The sequence below is a fragment of the Sphaeramia orbicularis genome, chromosome 9, assembly GCF_902148855.1.
Source record: "Sphaeramia orbicularis chromosome 9, fSphaOr1.1, whole genome shotgun sequence".
NCBI lineage: Eukaryota > Metazoa > Chordata > Actinopteri > Kurtiformes > Apogonidae > Sphaeramia > Sphaeramia orbicularis.
In genome coordinates, this window is record NC_043965.1 from 21,751,469 (window position 1) to 21,775,097 (window position 23,629).

Genomic DNA, 23,629 nt, shown 5'->3' on the forward strand with positions numbered 1-23,629 from the left:
GACAGGAAACAACATTTTCTACTAGTGAATTGCTTTAAGGTGGTTTCATGTTACCTGTATTATTTCTGTATAAGAAGGAAATATCAGGCTGTTAAACAAACAGGTGACAGAAGCGGATCACTATGTGTGGAAACTGGATTATATAAAGACTTGGACAAGTAGAACAGCCTCATCAGAAATGGACACCAATTTTATATGAGCAGGAATGTTCCGGTATAATCCATTTAAGTTTAAGGCTTTTTTTTTTTTTTTTTTTTTTTTTTTTTTTAAATAGAGCTTCATCAGCAAACCTAATGGTGCAAAAAAGTGGAGGTGGCAGCTGGTTCAGGCATAAAGAGGCTGGTAGCCACTCCTCCGGCTGCCAGTTCTGCAGGTGATCACACATACGCTCAGCATCCCGAAGAACTGTAAGAGGACAAAGACAGATAATCGTGTATAAGCTCTTTAAATGCAAATGGTTTTTCTTCATTCTTTGGAGAGGATAGTCTATTATGAGTCTGTTTCTGAGACGTGGGCAGGGATTGTAGACTTGAAAAGAAGGGTTTGTCAGCGCAAAAAACTAAATTCAACCTCGTGGGCTGCAAATTTCTGCCTTGACAAACTCTTTTTCCACCATTGTTAAACCGTTTCTTCCTCCATCTCTAACTGGATTTAGACACAAACACGTTCCACATGTTTAGCTCCGATGTGGACAAAAGTATTGGGACACACTGAATTCAGGCGTTTCACTGCTAACAGGGGGTCTGGGCAAGAAGACGACACTGACAAACATCAAAATATTATTTTATATCATTATTCCAAGATGGCAGCACATACAGGGACCGCAGTTTTTTGCTCTCCAGCTCAGTGCCTTCTTTTATTCATGTTTTTAGAGCTTTTGTGTCTTATTTTCAGAAGTACTGGTGTTTTATTAATATTATTGCACTGACTGGAGTAGCACTCCTAATTTCATTGTACACACAAGGACAATAAAGGCTATTCTATTCTATTCTATTCTATAATGCGATAAGCATTTTTAGTTCATATTTATGATTCAATTTGTTTTCATTTTTGATTGCTGTTGTTGTTCACTTTGTCTTATTATTTACTTTATTGTGTATTCATTTTGTTGCCCTCAAGGATGTATGTATTTTTTTTTTTTTTTACTTTTCTGGTATGTCAATATAGGTGTGTATTTGTATGTGAAGATGGTAAGTGCAGTTAACTGATCCAAGGGACTTGCTTTTTCATATATTATGCTGATAGGAAGCTAAACGATAGACTGTTGTGTGACGAAGGGGCCGGATTAAATAAATTATACTTCCTCCCACTCCTTTTTGAATATGCAAATGAAGTCATACTTTGTTTTCATGTATATGTATATGTTTTTTGTTTTGTTTTCTCATAATCTGTTTAATTTTTTGAGGACTAAGTAGGATTAATTTGTTTTGCTGCATATTCAAAATAAACTAAACTTTCATCTCCACTTACCTGAGTTTGTTTGTACTTAATTTTACTCAGTGCTACATTTACCATTTGAATTTTTGTAAATGTAGATTTATGAAACATTCGTCACATTCTGATCATAAATAATTTAAAAACACAAGTAGCTGTCTGGTTTCTTCAACTGTCACTCAGGAGGAAAAACAAAATCGGCCTATAAACTTTAAAATATATTGATTCATCATAATAATTACTAACACGGACATGTTGTTATGATAATACTTGTAATCCGGTTCTTTCCAGGTACTCCGGCTTCCTCTCGCCGATCAAAAACATGCACCCCCACAGGTTAACTGTCTAATGTATAGGGTTGGTGAAAAGTAACTAGGCATTAGAAATTACGTATAGAATTTTTAGTATCACTGAAGTCATGACAAAAACATTTTTTAAACAGACAACACTAATGGGGACTTCTTTTTTTTTTTATTCTCTTTTTTCTTATTCATGGATTCAGGTGGTTCTCAATGATATCCTAGATGACATCCTTCAGAAGGTTGATCATTCCATCTCTGGACGTTTGAGGAAACTGGTTGAGGCCATCGGTGCTTACAATGAAATATGAAGATTTACTCTCATTTTCCCATGTAATAAAGAACTTATATCATTTGTGTCAATAAATTTGTAATAGGAATATGGCTTTTATTACCAATTTTTAATGGCTAGTTACTTTTCACCCACCCTGTGCATCACTTATAGATTGGGAATGGTTGTTCATCTGTATATGTCGCCCCTCTTCAGAGGATTAAGTGGTTCAGAATATGAATGAATGAAGTGGTTGGTTCTGATACTTTTGTCTTTACAGTCCAACAGTAGTGTGCAGTACCTTGACAATGGCAAAGCCCAGAATGACCAGCATAGCGTAACCCAGAGCATCCTTAAGGAGGCTCTCCAGCTTTGGCTCACAACCCTGAAATGAAGAAGCAGAGTCAAAATCTTCATGACAAATATCTGACAAGTACATTTACAGAGACTACGTTAAAGACACAATCACACTGTGTTTGTGTTTCTGCTGCTCATTCTACCTGTACATTCAGCAGGTCTGGTTGATCGAGTCTTCCGGTGCACTGCGCGCTGTTGTTTTTACAGCATGAGTGAGGCACTGTGTTGTTATTTCTGATAGACCAGGTCGTGTTGGACCAGCTGGTGTAATTGTGAATACCACAGCACTGCAACTGCACAGAGACAGAGAGAGAACAGCAGTTAAGACTGAATGAAGAATCAATATAAGACAATTATGGAGCGGGACAGGGGACGCTGAGCGGGTTTCCCTCCAAATGAGACACAATTTTTTTTTGATAAGCATATTACTGCTACGAAATGACAGATTATTTTTGTGCACAATTGTTAGGAAACGGATAGTGTACTTTTGTTTTTGATATGTGTATTATTGTCATGAAAAGGACAGAGTTTATTTGTGTTTTTGATATGCGCACTATTACTGCTATGAAAAGGACAGAGTTTATTTTTGTTTTTGATATGCGCACTATTACTGTTACGAAAAGGACAGAGTTTATTTTTGTTTTTGATATGTGCACTATTACTGCTACGACAAGGACAGAGTTTATTTTTGTTTTTGATATGTGCACTATTACTGCTGTGAAAAGGACACAGTTCATTTTTGTTTTTGATATGTGCACTATTACTGCTACAAAAAGGACAGAGTTTATTTTTGTTTTTGATATGTGCTCTATTACTGCTGTGAAAAGGACACAGTTTATTTTTGTTTTGATATGTGCACTATTACTGCTGTGAAAACGACACAGTTTATTTTGTTTTTGATACGTGTATTATTGTCATGAAAAGGACAGAGTTTATTTTTGTTTTTGATATGTGCACTATTAGTGCTATGAAAAGGACAGAGTTTATTTTAATGTGAAATGCTGCAGCAAAATGGACAGTCTATCCTTGATATGTACAGCAATTTTGTGTTTTGTGCATAGTCAGAATTTAGTCTGATATGTGAGGATTTTTAAGTTATTTAGGGAATCTGACATAGGAATTTAGGGTAGGTGAAGGATGGGGTAAGGGGGCAGGCGATTATAAATTAAACTTCATCCCGCTCCTTTTTGAATGTTTGACTTTCTTTTATATAATTCTTTGTTGTTTGATTTTAATGCAATATTCGAAACATATAAATAAACAAACAATTTCATCAGCAAAAGAAAAGGTGAACGTGTTTCCTCATCATCATGGTTTAACCCTTTATAGGGCACTCATACAAGTACTCAGAAACTCAAAATTTTACCCTTAGTGTGTTATTGGAGGACACAACAATACTTTATTACTTCTGTGAAATTTCTCAAAATGTTTTATTACGTAGAAAATCAAGGTCAATGAAGTTACCATATTTGGTTCCTTACCTGTCAGTGATAAAAAATGCAAGAAGTATATATAAAAATACAAGAAAAACACATGTAAGGTGAAAAGAACCTCACTTTTTGAACATTAGAACATCATAAGTGCTGATCCAGACACCTGTCAACCTCCACATTATCCCTTTGAGCATCATTCCTTACATTAGTACCATTAGTGCCATTACTTCATGGTATGTAACAAAGCAGGTACACTCACTGTTCATGCAGAGGTGGACCTTACAGACCCTGTAGACCACATTGGACCTGAGATTGTTGACTCACTGTAACTGTTGCTGTCACTGTCTTGTAATGTATTCGGAAATAACCAAAAATTACCCGATAAGGGGTTAAAAGTCTGCACTTTCGTTTAACCTTTGTGATTGAGGACTTGACACATGTAATGGGTCTGGTCTGGACTTTCCTCCAAGGTTTGTCAAAGCCAATGTCTAACATTTTTTTCTTCAGCTCTTAATACATGATGATGTTTCATTCTAACAAGGGATTTCTGTTTGTTATGTATTAATTTGATGAACTTTGCAGCATCCTTATTGGTCCTAAAGTCATCAATACAGCCACACTTCCCACTTCCTAAAAGCCTGACAACCTTTGTGCAACTGTTTTTTAATGTGAATAAAAACAGCCCTGTCATGCCTTCTAGTGTTTCCCTCTTATTTTGTTATCTCTGTCTTGCACCTGTGTCGTCGTCTCTCCTCTCTTACTGTATTTACTATTTAGTCTCTGTCTTCTTCTTTTCCAAGCCTCTTCTCTATTCTTTATTTTTTGCATATTCTTGAACCTCGACCTGGAAATTAATTCTGGTGTACCGTCTCAAAAAAATGCATCAAGGACCAAGGAGGCTGGCCTGGGTCAAAGCTTTACAGTCTGGTCAGCGATTTGACCCATAATGTGTAAAAAATCCGTGACATACATCAGGATTATAAAAACCACCGTAGGAGAAGGACTTAAAAAATTAAAGCTTTCCTAACTCTGAAGCTGTGTTAGTTATTAGCAAGTGAAAAAGTAAGCTAGGCCTGGTCACATAACACTTTGCCCCTCCTGCTCACTGATACCCTGCAAACCCAGGGATTAATATTGAGTCTCAACTTTCAATCTTCTTAAAAACTTTGCAAAAAAAAAAAAAAATTGAGAGAAAGGCACATGAAAAGAACATGTGCGTGAAATGTGAAAAGAGTTGGGTGAATAATGGAAGGGAATTGGGTGAATAACTGGGAAACAAAGCCTTTAAATGTGCCTGGAACAACTTACAGAAGGAACTGATCTCTGTAAATACATTCAAAGTCATTTTAAATGAATAAAAAAAAAGGATAAATCTGAACGTCGAAGTTTTTCTAACTGATTGAATTGAGTTCTGCTTTGAGATGCTTTTAAGGAACAATGCTGTTATACCTTTAGAACATTTTAAATTATTGATAATGTTTTACATGTATGTTCTGAGTTTAGTGTTTTATGTACGGTTTTAGAGCTGACTTTTATTGTGTTTTATGTATATTTTTAGAGTGGATGTATGGCTGTGATTTCTATTTTGTGTAACTTCTGTTGCTGCTGTCATTTCTTATATCTCTTGAAAAAGAGATTTTTAATCTCAGTGAGGATTTTCCTGGTTAAATAAAGGTCAAATCAAATAAATAATGTCCAAGAAATCGGTTGGACAAATGTTCTAAGTTGAAATGATAAAAAATGTATTTAAAAAAAAAAAAAAAAAAAAATCACTAAATTACAAGGGAAAAGGGTTTCTGGAAGGAAAGAATGGAATGGGAAATATACTTGTTATTTCCCCATTAACTCTATTTCACGTTACTGTGCATATTTTTGCTGTTTCTGTCATTGCTCCCTTGTATGAGCATGTTTTTTTTTTTTGTTTGTTTTTTGTTTTGTTTTTTTTTTTACATATATAGAAGTTATATACAGGGGTTGGACAAAATAATGGAAACACCTTAAAAAATCAACAAAATATAATTTAATATGGTGTAGGTCCGCCTTTTGCGGCAATTACAGCCTCAATTCTCCGAGGTATTGATTCATACAACTTGTGAATTGTTTCCAAAGGAATTTTAAACCATTCTTCAGTTAGAATACCCTCCAACTCTTTAGAGACGATGGCGGTGGAAATCGACGTCTTACTTGAATCTCTAAAACTGACCATAAATGCTCAATAATGTTGAGGTCTGGGGACTGTGCCGGCCATACGAGATGTTCAACTTCATTAGAATGTTCCTCATGCCATTCTTTAACAATTCTAGCTGTATGGATTGGGGCATTATCATCTTGAGGTGAAGGTGTTTCCATTATTTTGTCCAACCCCTGTACATGATGTAAAATGCTAAAAGAGATAAAGCTGACTGAAAAGAACAATAAAAAGATTATTACAAAAAAAAAATTTGAAAATTGAAATTCGGCCATTTATCTGTGCACTGAACCTCTCCTAGTGGTAAAGCACATGTGTCCAATTTGAAAAGAATCAGGTGAATAGTGTCCGAAAATGGGGTGTACAAAAATCGCATACGGATGGAGGTAATTCCTGGTATTTCTATTATTATACTCTCACCCGATAAAAATGATCAAATGCTTAATCAAATATGAGTCAAATTTAAAAAATGCATGACACATTATGACACATGGAATAAATTAAACGTTAATACTAAATTCATTAAAATACTCGTCTGATACAGATCATTAAATACAGCGTAAATTACAAACAAAGTGTTAACAAACAAACAAACAAACCGAACCAAAAACAATACCCCCTGCCTTCCCCTCAGGGGGTGGAGTAAAAATATAAAGTCTCTTTGTTTTCTTAACCATCTTCTATTTTAAGACTCTGAACCTCTACAGTTTCTACCCCTGAGAGTAATTTCCTGTATTTTCCATTATGACTGATACTATCAGGGCTGTGAAAACACATTTTTACAACAGCCACATATATCTAGATTTTATTACTTTGACATTAAAGTCTTTGCTCCTCTCACATTTATCTTTTACTCCACTGCAAATAAATCATGGCCAGTCAATACCTGTTATAATTATTTAAATTATATGATTAATTTTAGTCATTATTACTCAGTGGCTCATTCTCATTCCAAACAGTATTACTTTAGATGGAAAAATATTAATAATTGGGTAAAGTCTGGCTATACTCATTTCCCTTAATCCAGTATAATGACAAAATATAGAACATTATGTGAATAAGTGAAAATCTAATTATAATACAGAAGAATGCATAAAATAAGATATTATTGTGTATTGCCTATTTGTAATTGATTAACACAGACTATCATGATTAGGAGGTATTATTACATTTATTAATAATTGTATTTGTAGTAAATAACTTAAGTGCATATAAATATTGTAGTTTATATTAAAAAGGTTGATTATACAAATCTGATTGTGTGTGAGGTGATTAAAAATGTATGGTGAATGGTTTGCATATAAAAATGCAAAAAAAATAAATAAATAAAAAGAAGTGTGTGAACAAACCAAACGAAGCGGAACCAATTTAATTATTAGTTTGTAAAAAAAAAAAAAAAAAAAAAAAAAAAAAAGGGTGGGTGGGTGGGGGTGCCTATAAGTAATACTTCTTCCCACTCCTTTCCAAGCAACGAAAATTTTGTTTGTGTCTTATTGTTCTTTGTTATCTAATGATTTTATGCACTCAAAATAAACTTAACTACGACACAGCACAGCTGTTAGTTTCATTTAAGTCCACTCAAGATGACCTGTATATGTTCAACTAAATCATTTAACCCAGTTAATAATCTACCTAACCAATGATATTCGCAGAAATACTAAACACACATAGCCTTAAACCCACACTGGGCCCATATACTCTGTGCATTATTGACTTTTTTTAATGATGACTTACGAGAAAAAGGGGAAATGAAAGTATGCGGTCTCTGACGATGCAAACAAAGCAGACAAGGGTGAAAGTGCAACTAAGAGCACAAAGTTATTTATGTACAGTGGAAAAAAAAAAAAAGAATACTAACCTCCCTCTGAAGGAAGTCCACAGCTGAAGTATCAGCCTGCGTCTCCTGTCCACCGTAGTTTGAGAAGACTGTGGTCATGGAGCGCTCCAGGTCATCGGTTACCTGGAAGTAAAACACATAACGGTATAATATATAGTAGTCATGTGCTTTATTAATGCGGTCATACAGTATAGAAACGTTCCAAAGCAGATTTATTATAATGCCTTTGACCCTCAAAGACCTAAAGCATCTACTGATCTAAATAACTTCTGAACACTAATCCTATCAACACATGCAAATAATTCAAGTAAAATGCTGTTTCTCAGTGTTTTACTATCATCAGATATAACCCATTTGGACGTTCAGAGGCTCTGCAGTGAACATGGAAACACCGTCACTAATAAAACCCATGTAATTTGGTTGTAGACACTTTGTGTTATATTTAATAAATGATACATTTTATTGAAGTCACTTATTCTTCGGTTCACTTTGTTCTAATATCATAACCTTTCAGTTTCCTCTGAGCTTTTATAAACATCTGCATGATCAGTTAATTAAATACAGGAAATACTTGGTTTCCATGGAACAATCCAAAGAATAAATAGGGATAAATTACTTCCTCAATTCTAAGTTCCTCAATTCCACTTAGTGACACAGACTGCCTGAATATATTGTTTTTAACTGTCCTGTACCCTATTTGCACTGTATTTTATTTGTTTTTATTTATTTACTTGAATTTTCCTCTTTCTTTTTAGTTGTGCTTGAGATTTTATCATAATTTTATCTCATATTTTAGTATTGTATGCTGTATGTTAGAGAGCCAAAGACAATTTTCCACCCTAAATAATGATTCTATTCTATTCTATTTGGGGAGGCCATGGCTCAGAAGGTAGAGTGGGTTGCGGAGGGGTTGGCAGTTCGAGGCCCGCTATGTCCTAGTCATGTGCTGTCGTGTCCTTGGGCAAGACACTTCACCTTCCTTGTCTCCAGTGCTGCTATTCCCACGTCCATCAGCCTTTGAGTACGTGCTTTGACTATGCGTTAATAGAAAAGCACAATATAAATCTAATCCATTATTATTCTATTCTATTCTATTCTGTTCTATTCTGTTCTATTCTGATTAGATGGACAGAAAAATTCATTGGGAAAAACACCACAGAAAATAATTAAGGTTTAAAGACAAAAATCCCTGAAAAAGTACAATGCCAACCACTAAACATCTTTTTGTGTAACTCACCTTTCCTCGGTAGATGAAGCTGAAAACCAACGCAGCGACTTCAGCGGCAAAGATCAGCATGATGATCACAAAAAACTGGGATGAGAAAGATACAGAGAAGAATGAGTAAAACCAAGCAAAGGGACAAAAAAAAACATTACCTTAAATTAACACAATGATAGACTAAAGAACACAACACACTGTGCATTTTACCAAACGTACACACACACTGGTAAATACTTACAAAGCTGAGGCCCACTTTAGACTCCCGGAGCGTGGAGCAGCAACCCACCAGACCGAAAATGAACATCACCACGCTGATGCCGATAATGATGACTGCTGGGACAAGAGTGTACTTGTCTTGGATGAAATTGCCGAAAGTGTCATAGCTTTGGATCACGTGAGCGCCGACGTAGGCCAGCATCGCTCCTGCAGCCTGCGGGACGAAAAAACAACACGTAACGTCATCATTTGTCTGTTAGTTTGACTCTGAGCATCGTGGCGAGAGTAAAACTTCATGGGTGTTGGATGGGTTCGGATAAAAGTATATTTACTATTATCACTCTGTTGTAAAGTTAAATAACTTTATTAGTTTTACCCAAAAAAATTATCAATAAATGTGGACTGGATCTGTTCTGCTCAGCCATTACTCTCCATATAGTTAGAGTGCAATTCAATACTTTGATAGAGTTAAAAAAAAAACATTAACTGCACTTGGACCCACTTTTGGCTCGGGCTGGTTGGCAGTAAAGTCTATCATTCAGCAATAAAACATAAAACTTCACAAACCCATTAACACGTCTGTATTATTCATCATGAGTTCCACTGCAGAGAGAACACAAATGGAGTTTTCCCTTTGTGTGTGTATTTATTTCCCTATAAGATCTTTCTCCATGTCATACCCAGCATCATGTTCATCCAATACGTCAAAGAAGCTCATCTAAATCCTGCACATAACACTGGTCTACAAGTAAAATGCTTCCAGAATAAAAGGAGTGACATTTTACCACGATAAAGAAAAATCAAGTCATAAATATGATTTGCGAGATGTTTGTAAATTTGTTGTACAAAAAGCTAAAAAAAGAGACAAAAAGAAGATGTATATCTGTTGTTGGAGTTAAATTATGGAATGAGGCCAGTATGGATTTAAGAATGTGTAGCCCATTTTTGATATTTAAAAAAATGGTACGTAAGGCAATTTTTGAAGGATACAATTGTTAAGCTCTAACAAGCAATAAGTAAATTATTTATTTTTGAGTCTACATTAAATTACCATTAATTTGGTGGTTAAGTTTTCTATTTCTCTGGTTTATTTTCACCTTTTTAGGTTTCGCTTGTTTGTTGGCTTGGATACACTGTGTTTTTGTTTTTTGTTTTTTGTCTTTTTCTTTTTCCTATATTGGATACTGGGTAGCTGAATATGTTATGTAGGACAGGCATTAATATAAGCATTTTGCTTCTGCCTGTGCCTTTTCAGTCATAACCTGTTGGTAATGTTTGTAATCTTTGAAGTGCTGTTGTTGACACTGGTTATTGTGTGACTGAATAAAGAATTTCATCATCATCATCATCAAAAAAAATGCTGGTTGGCTGTCTGCACATTACAATGCATTCACTTTACAGGTTCTATCTAGTGGAAGATTTATAAATGTATTGCACAAATTATATAAACCAATATATATGTGTAATAATAACACTTTATTATATACTCTACAAACAAAAAGTTACGGATATTTTAAATTTCTGGGCTATTTTTGTCAGTTGGGATTCTTCCACAGCGCTTTTTACTTTTATTTGTGTGAATTGAAACACATTTTTTTAATGACAGGACATAGTTTTATTTAGAAATGGCAAAAATGACAAAAAAGTAAATAAAAATTTAAAAAGAAATATCATTAACTTTTTGTTTGTACTGTACCTTGAAAACAGAAAACCAGCACTTTTGTCATTTGTTGTCCAATTGATCTTATTGAAATACATAACATTTAGCATATTTAATCTCTGAACCAGATCATTTCTAAAAAAAAAAAAAAAAAAAAAAAAAAAAAATTGCAGACTAGTGTAACATGAAGTAGGAAATCAAGAAAAGATCTTGTGCCAATGTTATATACAGTCGTGGAAAAAATTATTAGACCATCAAAAGTCATCAAAAACAATGGTTATGCAATCAAGTACTAACTGTGTGTATCATGGGACTAAAACAGACAGAAAAGAAAACATGGAATGCCTAAAAGCACTGTTTTTGGCAGTACAATATCATAACTATTGATGTAAGAACTTGGTTATTATTTATTATCAAGAAAACATGGAAAATGTCTAGATATCAGCTCTGAAATTAAACTCTTATGAGCTATTTTTGTTGTTATCATCATATTTGTCCAAACAAATGTACCTTTAGTCATACCAGGCATTAAAATGAACAAGAAACTGAAGAAAACAAGGGTGGTCTAATATTTTTTCCCGCGACTATATGTATGCAATATTTCTGCTTTCAAACATTACATAATAAATTGTAGAGCTATGAATCGAATCTAGTCACAACAGCAGTTCAATGGATTTATGTGTCCACTAGAGGGAGTAGTGAGTCACTCTGATGGTCTTCCATGATGAGGAACAATAACACTTGTAAAAAAACTACCACCAGAAAGTGACAAGATGTGCTGAGAACCACTAAGAAACTACTTACAGAGTCAAAGAAAGTGATAAAAGATGGAAGCACTGTGGTTATTGTCACCACTGGACACAGCTCTGAAGTATAAGAATGGAGTTTGATGCTGAAAGTGTGTTTCTTCTACACGGGTGAGTTGGATTAGGAAAGTTATGAAGGTTTAAGTTTGTTGATCCACGGTTCAGGTTCTGACCTTGTTTAAATGACACAGAACAGATCTTTAATGTAGCTATTGACGACACAAACTGCACTGTACTGATTTATTGTGGCTGTTTTAGCAGAGCTATAATGTAAACTATCAGCTGATGCAGTAACTTACATAAAGATTTGAAGTGTTATTTGGATCAGCTGTCATAATAACCAGGTGTGAGTTTTTGGATAACTGAGAAAACTTCATATTTCCAGAATATAGTGTTAAATAATGATACAGTCTGTGGATATATAGCGTTGATTCGACGGTCTTGGTAGCTGTGAAGGTATTGTGGTATGTGATTTCCCCCTGCTGTTGAGAGGTTGGAATATCAGTACCCTTTAATAAAGCGTGAAGAGAATCCCCTTCTTTTTAATATGTGATCTTGTGATGAACACAGTCTGTCATGGTTACTAATGGGGATTAGACACACATCATCATCATCATCACCATCATCATCTTTTTCCAACATGACCAGATGTTATGGAGACAAAAACTGGAGTCACATTAACTGTTTCAAAGTGATTCCCCAGTCATTTTTAGTGCGCCATTATAACTTATTCTGCTTCATTTTTGTTAGCCTCGAAATCCTATTCCTCTAAAGCAGGGGTGTCAAACTCATTTTAGTTCAGGGGCCATATTCAGCTAAATTTGATCTACAGTGGGCCGGACCAGAAAAATAATAACATAATAACCTATAAATAATGACAACTCCAAATTTTTGTCTTTGTTTTAGTGTAAAAAAAACAAAACATTGAATTGTGAAAAAACTTACTTTTATAAACTATCAAAAAAACAAAAAACAAAACAAAACTGAAAAAATGAAATTTAAATGAAAAAATGTAAGAAAATTTAGTACAAATTTAACAATATTATTCCTCAACTTATCATTTCTACATGTGCATTATGGATCAGATCTACAAAGACACTAAACACTGAGGAACAGGCAGAAAAATAGTTCAAATTGGGCTGAATTTTCTTTAGATATTTCAGGTTGTTCATATTTGTTCAGTTTATTGTTACAGGATGGTTTGTAAATGTAAATATTTTCAGAATTTAATGTTATTTTTTGCACTAAAACAAAGAAAAAAAATTAAGTTCTTAATTCTAGATTTTTTTTGGCTTAATTCAAAAATTTATTTTACCTAATTGAAGATTTTTTTTTTTTGGCTTAATTCAAGATTTTTTTTACTTAATTGAAGAATTTGTTTTGGCTTAATTCAAGATTTTTTTTTTACTTAATTGAAGATTTTTTTTTTGCCTTAATTCAAGATTTGTTTTACTTAATTGAACATTTTTTTTTAAATAAATTGAAGATTTTTTTGGCTTAATTCAAGATTTTTTTTACTTAATTGAAGAATTTTTTTTTTGGCTTAATTCAAGATTTTTTCCTTAATTCAAGCTTTTTTTTTTTTTTTTTTGCTTAATTCAATTCAAGACTGTGGAATTGGTGCACTTGGCAAAAACATCCCAGGGGGCAAACTGGACCCTTTGGTGGGCCGCATGTTTGACACCCCTGCTCTAAAGCCTTGTTGAAAGTGAAAGCATCACCTGATACAAGCACCAATAATTACAATAGTAACAATATATGCGTCATTATCAACACACCTGACCCCTTCCTAGTGTTGTAGTACTCAAGAACGGTCTTGGTCATGGTCTTGGGTGCATTTTTATTCGGTCTTGTCTCAAACTGTGCAGACTCAGGATTTTAAGACAAGACTGGTTGAGACCACTGCTGTTAAGCTATTTGCTCACACCACTGAAGGAATCCATTTCAAAGCAACCAGTTATTGGTTTCTTGATTTGTTTCCCACGGTTCCCCAGCAACGGCTGTGAAGGAAGACCCGGAGAAGGTGTTTACAGCAGCAGTGATATCAGCAAACTCATTAGTAACAAAGTTTGGTTTCCATCTGTAAAATGACATGCAAAACCAAACTGAACCAAAAACCGTGACAAAAAATAAGGCATACATATTCATGGGTTTGTTTTGGATGGTGAAGATGTTTGAGTGTTTTGTCATTGCATTTGATTCAGGCTTGGTATGTTCCCATCATTTTAATGTTGTAATTCTGTGAATGAAACAGCTGCTGTTCAGTTCATGGATGCTGGATTTTTGACACAGAAAAATAAACTAAGAATTGAGACTTCCTGCATTGTGATGCTTTGAAAAAAGTGCAGACTGTTTGTCACCGTTACTGTAAATCAATCTTAAAATAGAGAATTCTTACTTTCTTAACTCTTCTAATAATTAATATTGTATGAACGGTCTTGGTCTTGTCTCGGTCTCGACCCTTAAGTCTTGGTCTTGAAACCCTCTGGTCTTGAAAATGTCTTGGTCTCAGATAGCGTGGTCTTGACTACAACTACTCTTACTGCTCTTTGGACCTCATTCCTTCAGGTTACCATCTATGACTACAGTATTAAAAAAGCAGAATTCACTCATATTGGAACATCTACTCCTACTTTATTAGCCTGCATCATATTTCATTTTCTTCATCTCATTTTCTTGCACCTCTGCAGTTTTTAGTATTAGTTCCCTGTAATGACACGAGTTATGAATTCATGTCTTTTTGTGAGTACTGGTGTTTTGTGTGACCTAACAATCCTTCATCCTCCGCATGAACCTCATGACTCACTTCTCTTAATCACTCCATAGTCACGGGATCCCTCTGGGGTAGTTATTCCACTCCTCCCCCTTCACAACTCACCCCTTAATCTTTCTAGAAACTCTGATCTTGTGCCTAAGAAGCAGCACAAAGAGGCTTACACAACATATAGAGTTCCTTGCACTGTGCCACCTCTCTGGAATGTTGAGAAAAGTTTCTTCGAGCGTGATTTTAGAGGATCTCTTCATGGTAAAAACCCCGGGGTACTAAACCCTCAGACCAGGCCTCAGGCAGGATGTAGCTTTTGCACACAGGAAAGAAAGCATCCATAGTGTTCTTGCTGCATTCTGAGAAACTGACCTTTGTAAGCTTTTCATTTCTCCTCTCACATCTTATTTGTGTGAAAAACTAAGTATTATAAAGTATTATAATGCCACATAAAGCATATGGACTTTATAAGCTAAAGACAAATGTTACAATGGCATCTTATGCAGTTAATATTGATGTAAAGAAGGATGTTTCTATACATAAATGTTAAAGAAACTTCATAAAGATGAGTTTATGTGATACTTTAACTGTTTTTCTCTTTTACCCAGGTTCCTGTCTATATGTCGAGGCCCAAAACGGAATCTGGCCCGATTCAGAATTGGGCCGGCCCAGAATGGAATTCTATTCTAGGCCGGCCTAGAATGGAATCCTGCTGCTATAATGTTATTTTTATACCATGTTTAATGCAAATGATCTAAATTATTACAAAAATCAATACATGGAATTTGCAAATATGTGAAAAAAAAATGAAACAAACAACATTTTAATTGTAAACTATAATACACTTTATTTACAAATAGAACCTAGTGGTACTCCCCACCAATATATGGTACAGTGAAATCGACTGAAATTGACAATAGTTACTCAAGGTATGTAAGACTGAAAATGTAAAATTATGACAAATTATGGAATTATGGATCATTTGCATTAAACATGGTATAAAAATAACATTATAGCAGCAGGATTCCATTCTAGGCCGGCCTAGAATAGAATTCCATTCTGGGCCGGCCCAATTCTGAATCGCGCCAGATTCCGTTTTGGGCCTCGACATATATATTTTCGAGTGCAAAGTTGCATATATCACATAGTAGCCTATCTGTCCCTACAAGAGGGCTGCTTCTAGGATGACGGTGTTGATACAAACACAAAAACATGTGACAAAAATGTGTATGGGGACAATCCTCTCATAGCAAAATGTGGAATTTTAGTGTACACTGCTATTTTAATCTCATACCACAGTGAATCACTGAGCTGCTCACAGTTTTATCCTCATATGATCTTGGCTCATTCTGTGCTGAACAGCTGGCTGAGGTTTGCCAAAACATTTCTCAGCCTCATACAGACAAATGCATTCCACATAACCGGGCTAATGGAATGACGTATCTAGATTTGTTTGACATTTTCATAGATTGATTAACCCATAAAGACCCAGCGCTAGTTTAATGTCAACTCCTAAATGAAATTCTCTCTATATCTAACCATTCTTAAGTGATTTACCACCATTTATTGTAATATTATCCTATGTATTTTACATTTTGTCAATACAAATCAGGTATTTTCCTGTATTTAATTCACTGATCATGTAGATGTTCATAAAAGCTCAGAGTAGAATTGAAGGTTATCATATTGAAAGAAGGAGAAAACTGCAGAAAAAAGTGACTTTTACAGTAAAATATGTCATTAACTGAACATAAATCAAGTATTTTCTTCTAGAAAGTATGAACCGTCCAGTATGAACCATCCAGACCACTCAGGTCATCTGGTGCAAGTCTGCTCTGTGTTTCCAAAGTCAGAACTAAACATGGAGAATCAGCATTCAGTTTCTATGCTCCATATATCTGGAACAATCTACCAGAAAATATCAGGTCTGCTGAGAGTCTGAGTTCTTTTAAGTCAAGGTTGAAGACTCACCTGTTCACTGCTACCTTTGACTAAAAGGCTTTTGACTTTTTAAATTTTATATTCTCTTTGAAACTCTGCACTGCAACTTTTACTTTAATGTGTTTTTATTTTTATTTTATTCTATTTAATTTTTTTTAATTTTATGTGTTGTTTTCTTACTTGCTGCTTTTAATCACCTTTTACATGTTTCTTTTATAATGTTTTAAATGTGTTTCTTTTTGTTTCTTTTATTTCAATGTCCTGTGTGAAGCACCTTGAATTGCCCTGTTGCTGAAATGTGCTATACAAATAAACTTGCCTTGCCTATTTCCATCCACAACTCCATAGGTTTTACTGGTGAATCAATGTTGTAGAAGATGATGGTGTTTCCATGGTAACTACAGAGCCTCTGAACGTCCAAATGGGTCATATCTGATGACCATGAAAAGACAAACTGCATTTTACACCGATTATTTACATGTATTGATAAAGTTAGTAAATGAACAGATACTGAACACTTTAGATCAGTAGATGATTTTAGTCGTCAGTGGATGTTTGGGTCTTTATGAGTGAAACAGATCAAATCTATGTGTCTGTTTCATTTCCATTTGATCATTTCCCTTCCTGTCTGTTTGGATGAGGATGTGTGTGATGATCATCTGACGAGCAAAACAAGACAAACCTGACTGAGCGTGATGATGGAAAGGGGAAGAACATAACGCCAGCTTGCACTAACACTAATTCTGTGTACATGAGCACACCTGGGAGTGTGAAACCATTCGATTAAGAAGAGACAGAGAATAAGGAAGTAGACAGCATTTGACCTCAGAAAGAGACTGTGTGTTTTCCCTCTGCAATAAACACACACAGGCCAGTTTCTGTCCCAATAACTCAATTACAGATATCTGCCACTGACCGAGAGGAAAGTTTACAATCCTTTCAAAATCAATTTGAGCCAGCCTTTTCAAAACTAATTTCCCAATAAGGAGAAAAAGAATAGGTCAGCCAACAAAGACACAATTCAAAGGGTATAGTGAATTACCCAATATACAAAAGAAAACTTTGATAAAATGCCAGATTTAACCTCTGGTCAGACTGCTGGACTGAGTCAGAGAGGAACAAAATGGTTGGCAGGCTGCAACATCCTGTATGACTGTATTCCAGTAAATCTATAGTTCTGGGGAAATGCTTGTTTAGAATAATTTACGCATTAAAAGGCAGGTGGTGACCTCATTGGGGATGGGAACAGTAGAAAGATCTAGTACCTAATACGTCTATATGAGTGAGGAAACCAGCTGAGATGGATATACAACCTGATTTGAAGCCTCAGACACATTAGAATAACCTGGATCTTTGCCAAACAGAGCAGATTTGTTTACATTACAAAAGCAGTTCCTTTGTCTCAAATGCAGGAAGCAAACAGTCAAATCACAACAGATGAGGAAATAACTCCGCTTCACTTACCCAGAATATCAAACTGAGGAAGAGCAGCACGGTTTTGGATGTGATAATTCCGCAGTCCATGTTGTCTGTACGGAAGATGGAGGGATGACGAAGGGATAAAAGCTGTGGAATCGCTGCAGTTCACTTTCTATCTGGTGGAAACCCGAGCTGCCTCTGCTCCTCCTGCTGCTGTTGTTCTGGTCACAAGTTTGCTCAATCTGTTTGACTGCAGTGATCACATGGTCACATGCTTTGGGGAGGAAAGTGATGTCACAGAACAGGTCCTACAGCCCTTCAGCTCCCCGGGTAACCATTCCCTTACGCACAGCCTTGAACCGCTCTGACCTTTTACGCACAGGTTGAAAGGAGACGGTTTAATGTCAGCCCCAGTGTGAACCTACATGCGCTTAGACTGAACTACTCAACCTTTAGTTCTGTCTGTATAATGTACTAGAATTAGAAGATTTGACTCTATTGATGCCTAGAATTTGTCTGACAGTGAACGCCTCTTCCTCTTTCCAGAAAACAGGAAACAGCTGATTTTCCACAAAATGTTCCTGTTTTATACATTTACACCAGACACAAAGAAAAACCGCAAAACCCTTTAAAGGGTTTCAGTAACTCTTTGTCCAAGGAAGTAAAACCTGTGGGTAAAATTTGTCTGAAAACAAACAATCCAAGCTATGTTTTTTAATTACTTTTTTTTTTTTTTTTTAACTTTATTGTGATCACTTTTCTGTGTGTGCGTGCGTGTTTGTTTGTCAGCAAGATAACTCAAAAAGTTAAGAACGTATTTTCAGGAAATTTTCAGGAAATGTTGATACTGGCACAAGGAAGAAATGATTAAATTTTGGTGGTGATCGGGGAGAGGGGGTCTCCGAGTGCTTTTTTTTTTTTTTTTTTTTTTTTAACCCTTTCATGCGTTAATTGTGAGAACCTTAGTCAAGATTTTTTTTCTTTAGTGTTTTTATTCCTCCTTAGGCATGAAAAAAAACAACAACAATGAGATCAAGGTTTTTTTTTTTCTGTGGAGTTACAAAAATATCCATGCATTTAATTTTTGAAGTAAAGAAACGTGTTTAAAACCCAATATCAGAGAGGGGTATGAAAACAATGAAATAAAAACATGTTTAATGCTGGTAATCAGATGTCTTCTCACATTTTAACATATTCTAATGCTAGTAATTCCTCACTTCATCGAGATAATGTGCAGAAAGAAAACCCTTCTTGTCTAACAAATAACAATTGATTTACTCTCAAACATGTTAATGCAGATCAGGTTTATCAAGAACAGCAAAGTTACAGTAATGGTATGAATGTCAGTGTATGAGATGGTGCGTAAGTGTCCACTGTGTTGGCTGATGTGGAACTAAAACAACTAAACCCATTAATGTACAAGAGAACAGCTGGAGAATAACTGTCCACTGGAGTGACTTATGCATGAAAGGGTTAATATTTTTTTTTTTTTTTTTTTAATTGATCCGCCCTCTCCACTTCAATCCAGTCTGAGAATGGATTTCCTTAGTAAGTAATTTATTCGTCCATTTAACAAAACATGATATATACATACATACAGTTTGGATTTCTACATTAAACAAGAGCGAAAATGTGTAGGCTGAAGCAACAGTTTATTTATGCCTACACTATTTACAAAAAGGAAAGTTGCAGAAACAAAACAAGATAACAAGATGGTGCAGTTTTAAACAATAACAGAGATAAACAAATCATATAATCTAAGCAGGTTTCACATATCTGTTACTGATAATCTGATGGGTTCAGATTTCCTCTTCAGCTCCTTTTTTAATGCGTACACACACACCTTCTTAAGAGGATACTGCCTCTAACGGGCAAACCTTCAAATAACAATCCTGCGTGTGCGCACCGTAGGGGATGAATGAGTGCGTAAAAACGCACCGCACCACAAGTCACAGGTCTCCGGATAATTTCCAGCTGAATAACGTCACAGAGCAGCCGAGTGTTGGATCGAATTAAAACCAAGGGGCAACTCCCCTCTAATGCTGGTGATAATGTAAAGTATATACAATTTTACACTTGTACAGAATATAGACGATTATATTGTTATTATTAAAGCACTTCAGACTGAGAAAGGCACAAACATATTTAATAGAATATTATTGTTTTGAATTAGTTTCTGTCCATTTAATAAGTTCATAATCAGAAAATTTAGTTCAGAACTGTGCCATTAAGTCTCATAAATGGCTCAACACTAAATGGATTCGTCTGCAAAAATCTATGCATCCAGTGAATGCGTATTCTACATTAAAAACAACAACAAAATGACTAATTTCTCCATGTGCGTCCTCGTATGCTGAGACCTCTTTATCTGGGGTTCCATCTCCTCCACAGAGGACTTCTACAACTACACTTCACAATAGCATTGCACATAGCCTATATAACAAAACACACAAAACCTTCATTTTAACCAAATAAATGAGTCCAAACCATTTTTACGCATCTCATAAAGTACCATGCGTTTTATTCCTGGGTTTCATAAATATGTTGAGTCAATTTATGTTCTGTCTGAGGCACCTGTGTTTCTTTGACCAACGTTAAGTGAAAAAAAATCGCAAAAACGGTTGAAATAAAATGCAATTTTGGAGCCAGTATGTCAGATGTGATACTAGTTAATGATGTTTAATGTTAAAAGTCTGTATTTAATTGACTGATGGATATAAAGTTGTTAAAAAGGTCAAAATATACAAGCATGCAAAACTACATCCTGTAAAGAACTGCTTGTAAATGCAACATAAATTTAGATTTTCTTCACTAAAATGTGAGTACAGACAGTTTAGATCATGCTTATGTTAATGATGCACTTACCGGGTGGAATTCCAACATATTATGCATGATTTTTACAGAATAATGCAGCTGGAGAAAACACAAACTACATCCAGTTTTGGGGAAAACGAGATAGGCGCGCTAAAGTGGCGGGGCTCAGTCTAAACGGTTCTCATCTCGGCTTTATAAAGCTGTCCAGAGGGTGAGTGGAGATAACACCAGACTTCAGTTCCTGTCTCTGAACCTCAGCTGATCCACACAATGTCCTCTGCTGCTGCTCCTGTGGCTGCTCCGGCGGCTCCGGCACCGGCGCCCAAAGCTCCTAAGAAGAAGGCCGGACCCAAAGTGTCCACTTTAATAGTGAAGGCCGTGGCTGCGTCCACCTCCCGCACCGGCATCTCTCTGACAGCCCTGAAGAAGGCTCTGAAGGCCGGAGGATATGATGTGGACAAGAAGAACGCCAGGCTCCTCACCGCCATCAAGCGCTTAGTTACCAAGAAGACCCTGGTCCAAAACAAGGGCTCCTTCAAACTGAACAAGAAGCCCCCCGCACCTAAAAAGAAGAAGGTGGTGAAGAAGAAGAAGCCTGCGGCGAAAAAGGTCAAGAAGGCCGCAGCAAAGAAACCAGCAGCAGCAGGAGGAGACGCAGCAGCCAAGAAGTCACCAAAGAAGAAGAAGACCAAGAGCCCCAAAAAGGCAAAGAAACCAAAGACCCCCAAGAAGGCTAAGGCCCCCAAGAAGCCCAAGAGCCCAAAGAAGCCCAAGGCCCCCAAGAAGGCAAAGGCCCCCAAGAAGCCCAAGGCCCCCAAGAAGGCTAAGGCCCCTAAGGTGGCCAAAACCAAGGCTGCAGCCAAGAAGTAAAGAACTCTCCTCCAGAACACTAAATGCACAACAGCTGTTCTGATGGCACTTGACCTACAGTATGTTTGGACTATCTTTCTGCATTCATTCCAAAAACTTTTGCTTTTGCTATTTTCTTGTTTTCTATGTTTTCAGTAGAAGATTATAACCTTGCTGTCTTAAATGCGTCATTTTCTCGCCACCCTGTGCGGCGGTTTGGAGTGAAAGGACAATGCACTTGCTGGGAATAAATACATTTATTTTAATGTACAAAAGTTGTTGTGTGGTTTTATTATAGTTTGGGATAAAACAGAAGTGAGTGGAGGTTCTATGTGTGGAAAAGAGCACTAGTGAGGTAGAGTTTAAAAAAAAATACTGTTTTTGCAGAATTTATGTTTCAGTTTTGAAACAAATTATATAACCGGTGGAAAAAATAGCTTTGAGTTCAGGTGTTTTTGGCTTCGTCATTATCTGACTTGTGATGTTTCGTCTCTGCACACACAATTTTGGCGCGCTCTTGTTGAAAAGTTGGTTCATGGTGACGCAGGAGGACGGTATAGTCTACATAATGTTACGGGGCGGCGCTATGCACCGGTCATGCGCTTTTACGCACAGGGAAACCGAGGGGCCCAACACACACACATACACACACGTAATTTTAGGATGGCTTCCAAAACATGCGTACTGTGAGAGGATAGACTTCACATGCAATTATTGTGACGTCAAAAGCCTGAATATTTAACCCTTTCATGCATGGTGGTCACTACAGTGGACAGCTGATCAAAGGTATTTTCTTGAATATTTATGGATTTGTTGTTTTGTGCATCATCCCATACGCTGCAATTCATACCATTACTTTAATTTTGCTGTAGATGAACCTGATCTGCAGTAACATGTTTGAATGTAAAAAAAAAAAAAAAAAAAAAAAAAAAAAATTCGAATTGTGACTAGACTGAAATAAACAGTTTTGCTTTTTTTTTTTTTTCTAAACAAAGAGTTGTTTGTTTTTTTGCATATTATCTCCATGCAGGTATGTTAAAATGTGAGAAAACATCAGATTAGCAGCATTAAAAATGTTTTTATTTCATAGTTTTCACATAGTACATCAGCAAATACACGTTTCTGTGCTTCTAAAATTAACTGCATGGTTTCCAGCTGAGTAAACATTTTTGTAACTAGTGATCAAATAGATTCATAAAAAATCTATTGCATTGTTTTTTTGTGTTTTTTTTTTTTTTTATTCATGCCTAAAGAGGAATAAAAACACTCCGGAAAAAAAATCTTGATTAAGGTTCTCATAATTCATGCATGAAAGGGTTAAAATGATGTTTATTTCGCTATAAACATATGGATTTATGCTATTTCTTTTCTTATTATTTGTGTATGTTTTTTTTTTGTTTTGTTTTTTTAAATCTTATCCTATGGACCTAATTTTTGTGTCCATAATAAAGCTTGAATGAATACACAGTCGATACCTGTTGCGTTTTTGCGCGCGCTACCTGTTGTTTATCAGTATCAATAGTGACCAGGTCTGTCTTTTATGGAGCTGGAACTGGTGACACCTGATAGTTGGCACCAAAGAGCGGAATTATCACTGTCAACAGTGAAGGACATGAAGGGCGTGCCGAACTTTGTTCGTTAACTTTTCTTCTTATCTGCAGTTGAACAACAATCAGGAGGAGGTCAGCTCGGGTGAAGCGACAAGATAAACACAGACACACACTGTGGTTCAGTAACAATAAGATTCATATGCTTAAAGGAGCTGATCCATATTCCTACATAACTGAGACTGTGACATACTGTATGAGGTACAAACACACAGTCTTCAACCTGTGAGGTGAAAGTAAATCCTTCACACTGCGGTTCGGAGTTCAACTATATGATTACTGCTCATTTCTGCCATCTACAGGACAAAAGAGTAATTACCAATTCATCGAAGATTTTTTTTTTTTTTTTTTTTTGCAATTCATTGAGTCAGAAAAGTGCTGCACATACTGACATGTAGGTTATGTAGCTGATAAAAATATTGACCGTATACATTGATGCAGGCTGCTGATAGTTGTTTTTGTGATGTTTTTCTCTTTTTTTTTCTCTATTTACCAACTAGGTCAATCAATGT

At 35.8% G+C, this 23,629-nt stretch overlaps 2 protein-coding genes across 2 annotated transcripts; one reads left to right on the plus strand and one right to left on the minus strand.

The window, feature by feature from the left end:
- Window positions 1-234: 234 nt before the first annotated feature.
- tspan36 (tetraspanin 36) lies at window positions 235-18,165 on the minus strand. The gene is made up of 7 exons (XM_030143846.1): window positions 17,893-18,165; window positions 9,280-9,471; window positions 9,057-9,131; window positions 7,841-7,942; window positions 2,505-2,654; window positions 2,306-2,389; window positions 235-405 (listed from the first exon to the last, which is right to left on the minus strand). The coding sequence occupies exons 1-7, from the start codon at window positions 17,950-17,952 to the stop codon at window positions 325-327; spliced, it is 744 nt and encodes a 247-aa protein (XP_029999706.1). The 5' UTR covers window positions 17,953-18,165; the 3' UTR covers window positions 235-324.
- Window positions 18,166-20,869: 2,704 nt separating this feature from the next.
- On the plus strand, window positions 20,870-21,780 carry LOC115425955 (histone H1-like). The gene has a single exon (XM_030143847.1). It carries the CDS (start codon window positions 20,932-20,934, stop codon window positions 21,529-21,531), a length of 600 nt encoding a protein of 199 aa, XP_029999707.1. The 5' UTR covers window positions 20,870-20,931; the 3' UTR covers window positions 21,532-21,780.
- Window positions 21,781-23,629: the final 1,849 nt, after the last annotated feature.

Excerpts from the sequence above, each read along its gene's own strand:
- LOC115425955 (XM_030143847.1), top strand. The coding sequence starts at position 20,932 with ATGTCCTCTGCTGCTGCTCCTGTGGCTGCTCCGGCGGCTCCGGCACCG.
- tspan36 (XM_030143846.1), bottom strand. The coding sequence starts at position 17,952 with ATGGACTGCGGAATTATCACATCCAAAACCGTGCTGCTCTTCCTCAGT. Across the intron at positions 9,472-17,892 it reads TCCTCAGTTTGATATTCTGG|GCTGCAGGAGCGATGCTGGC; the intron begins GTAAGTGAAGCG and ends TTCGTCCCGCAG. Across the intron at positions 406-2,305 it reads TGGGCTTTGCCATTGTCAAG|TTCTTCGGGATGCTGAGCGT; the intron begins GTACTGCACACT and ends GTCCTCTTACAG.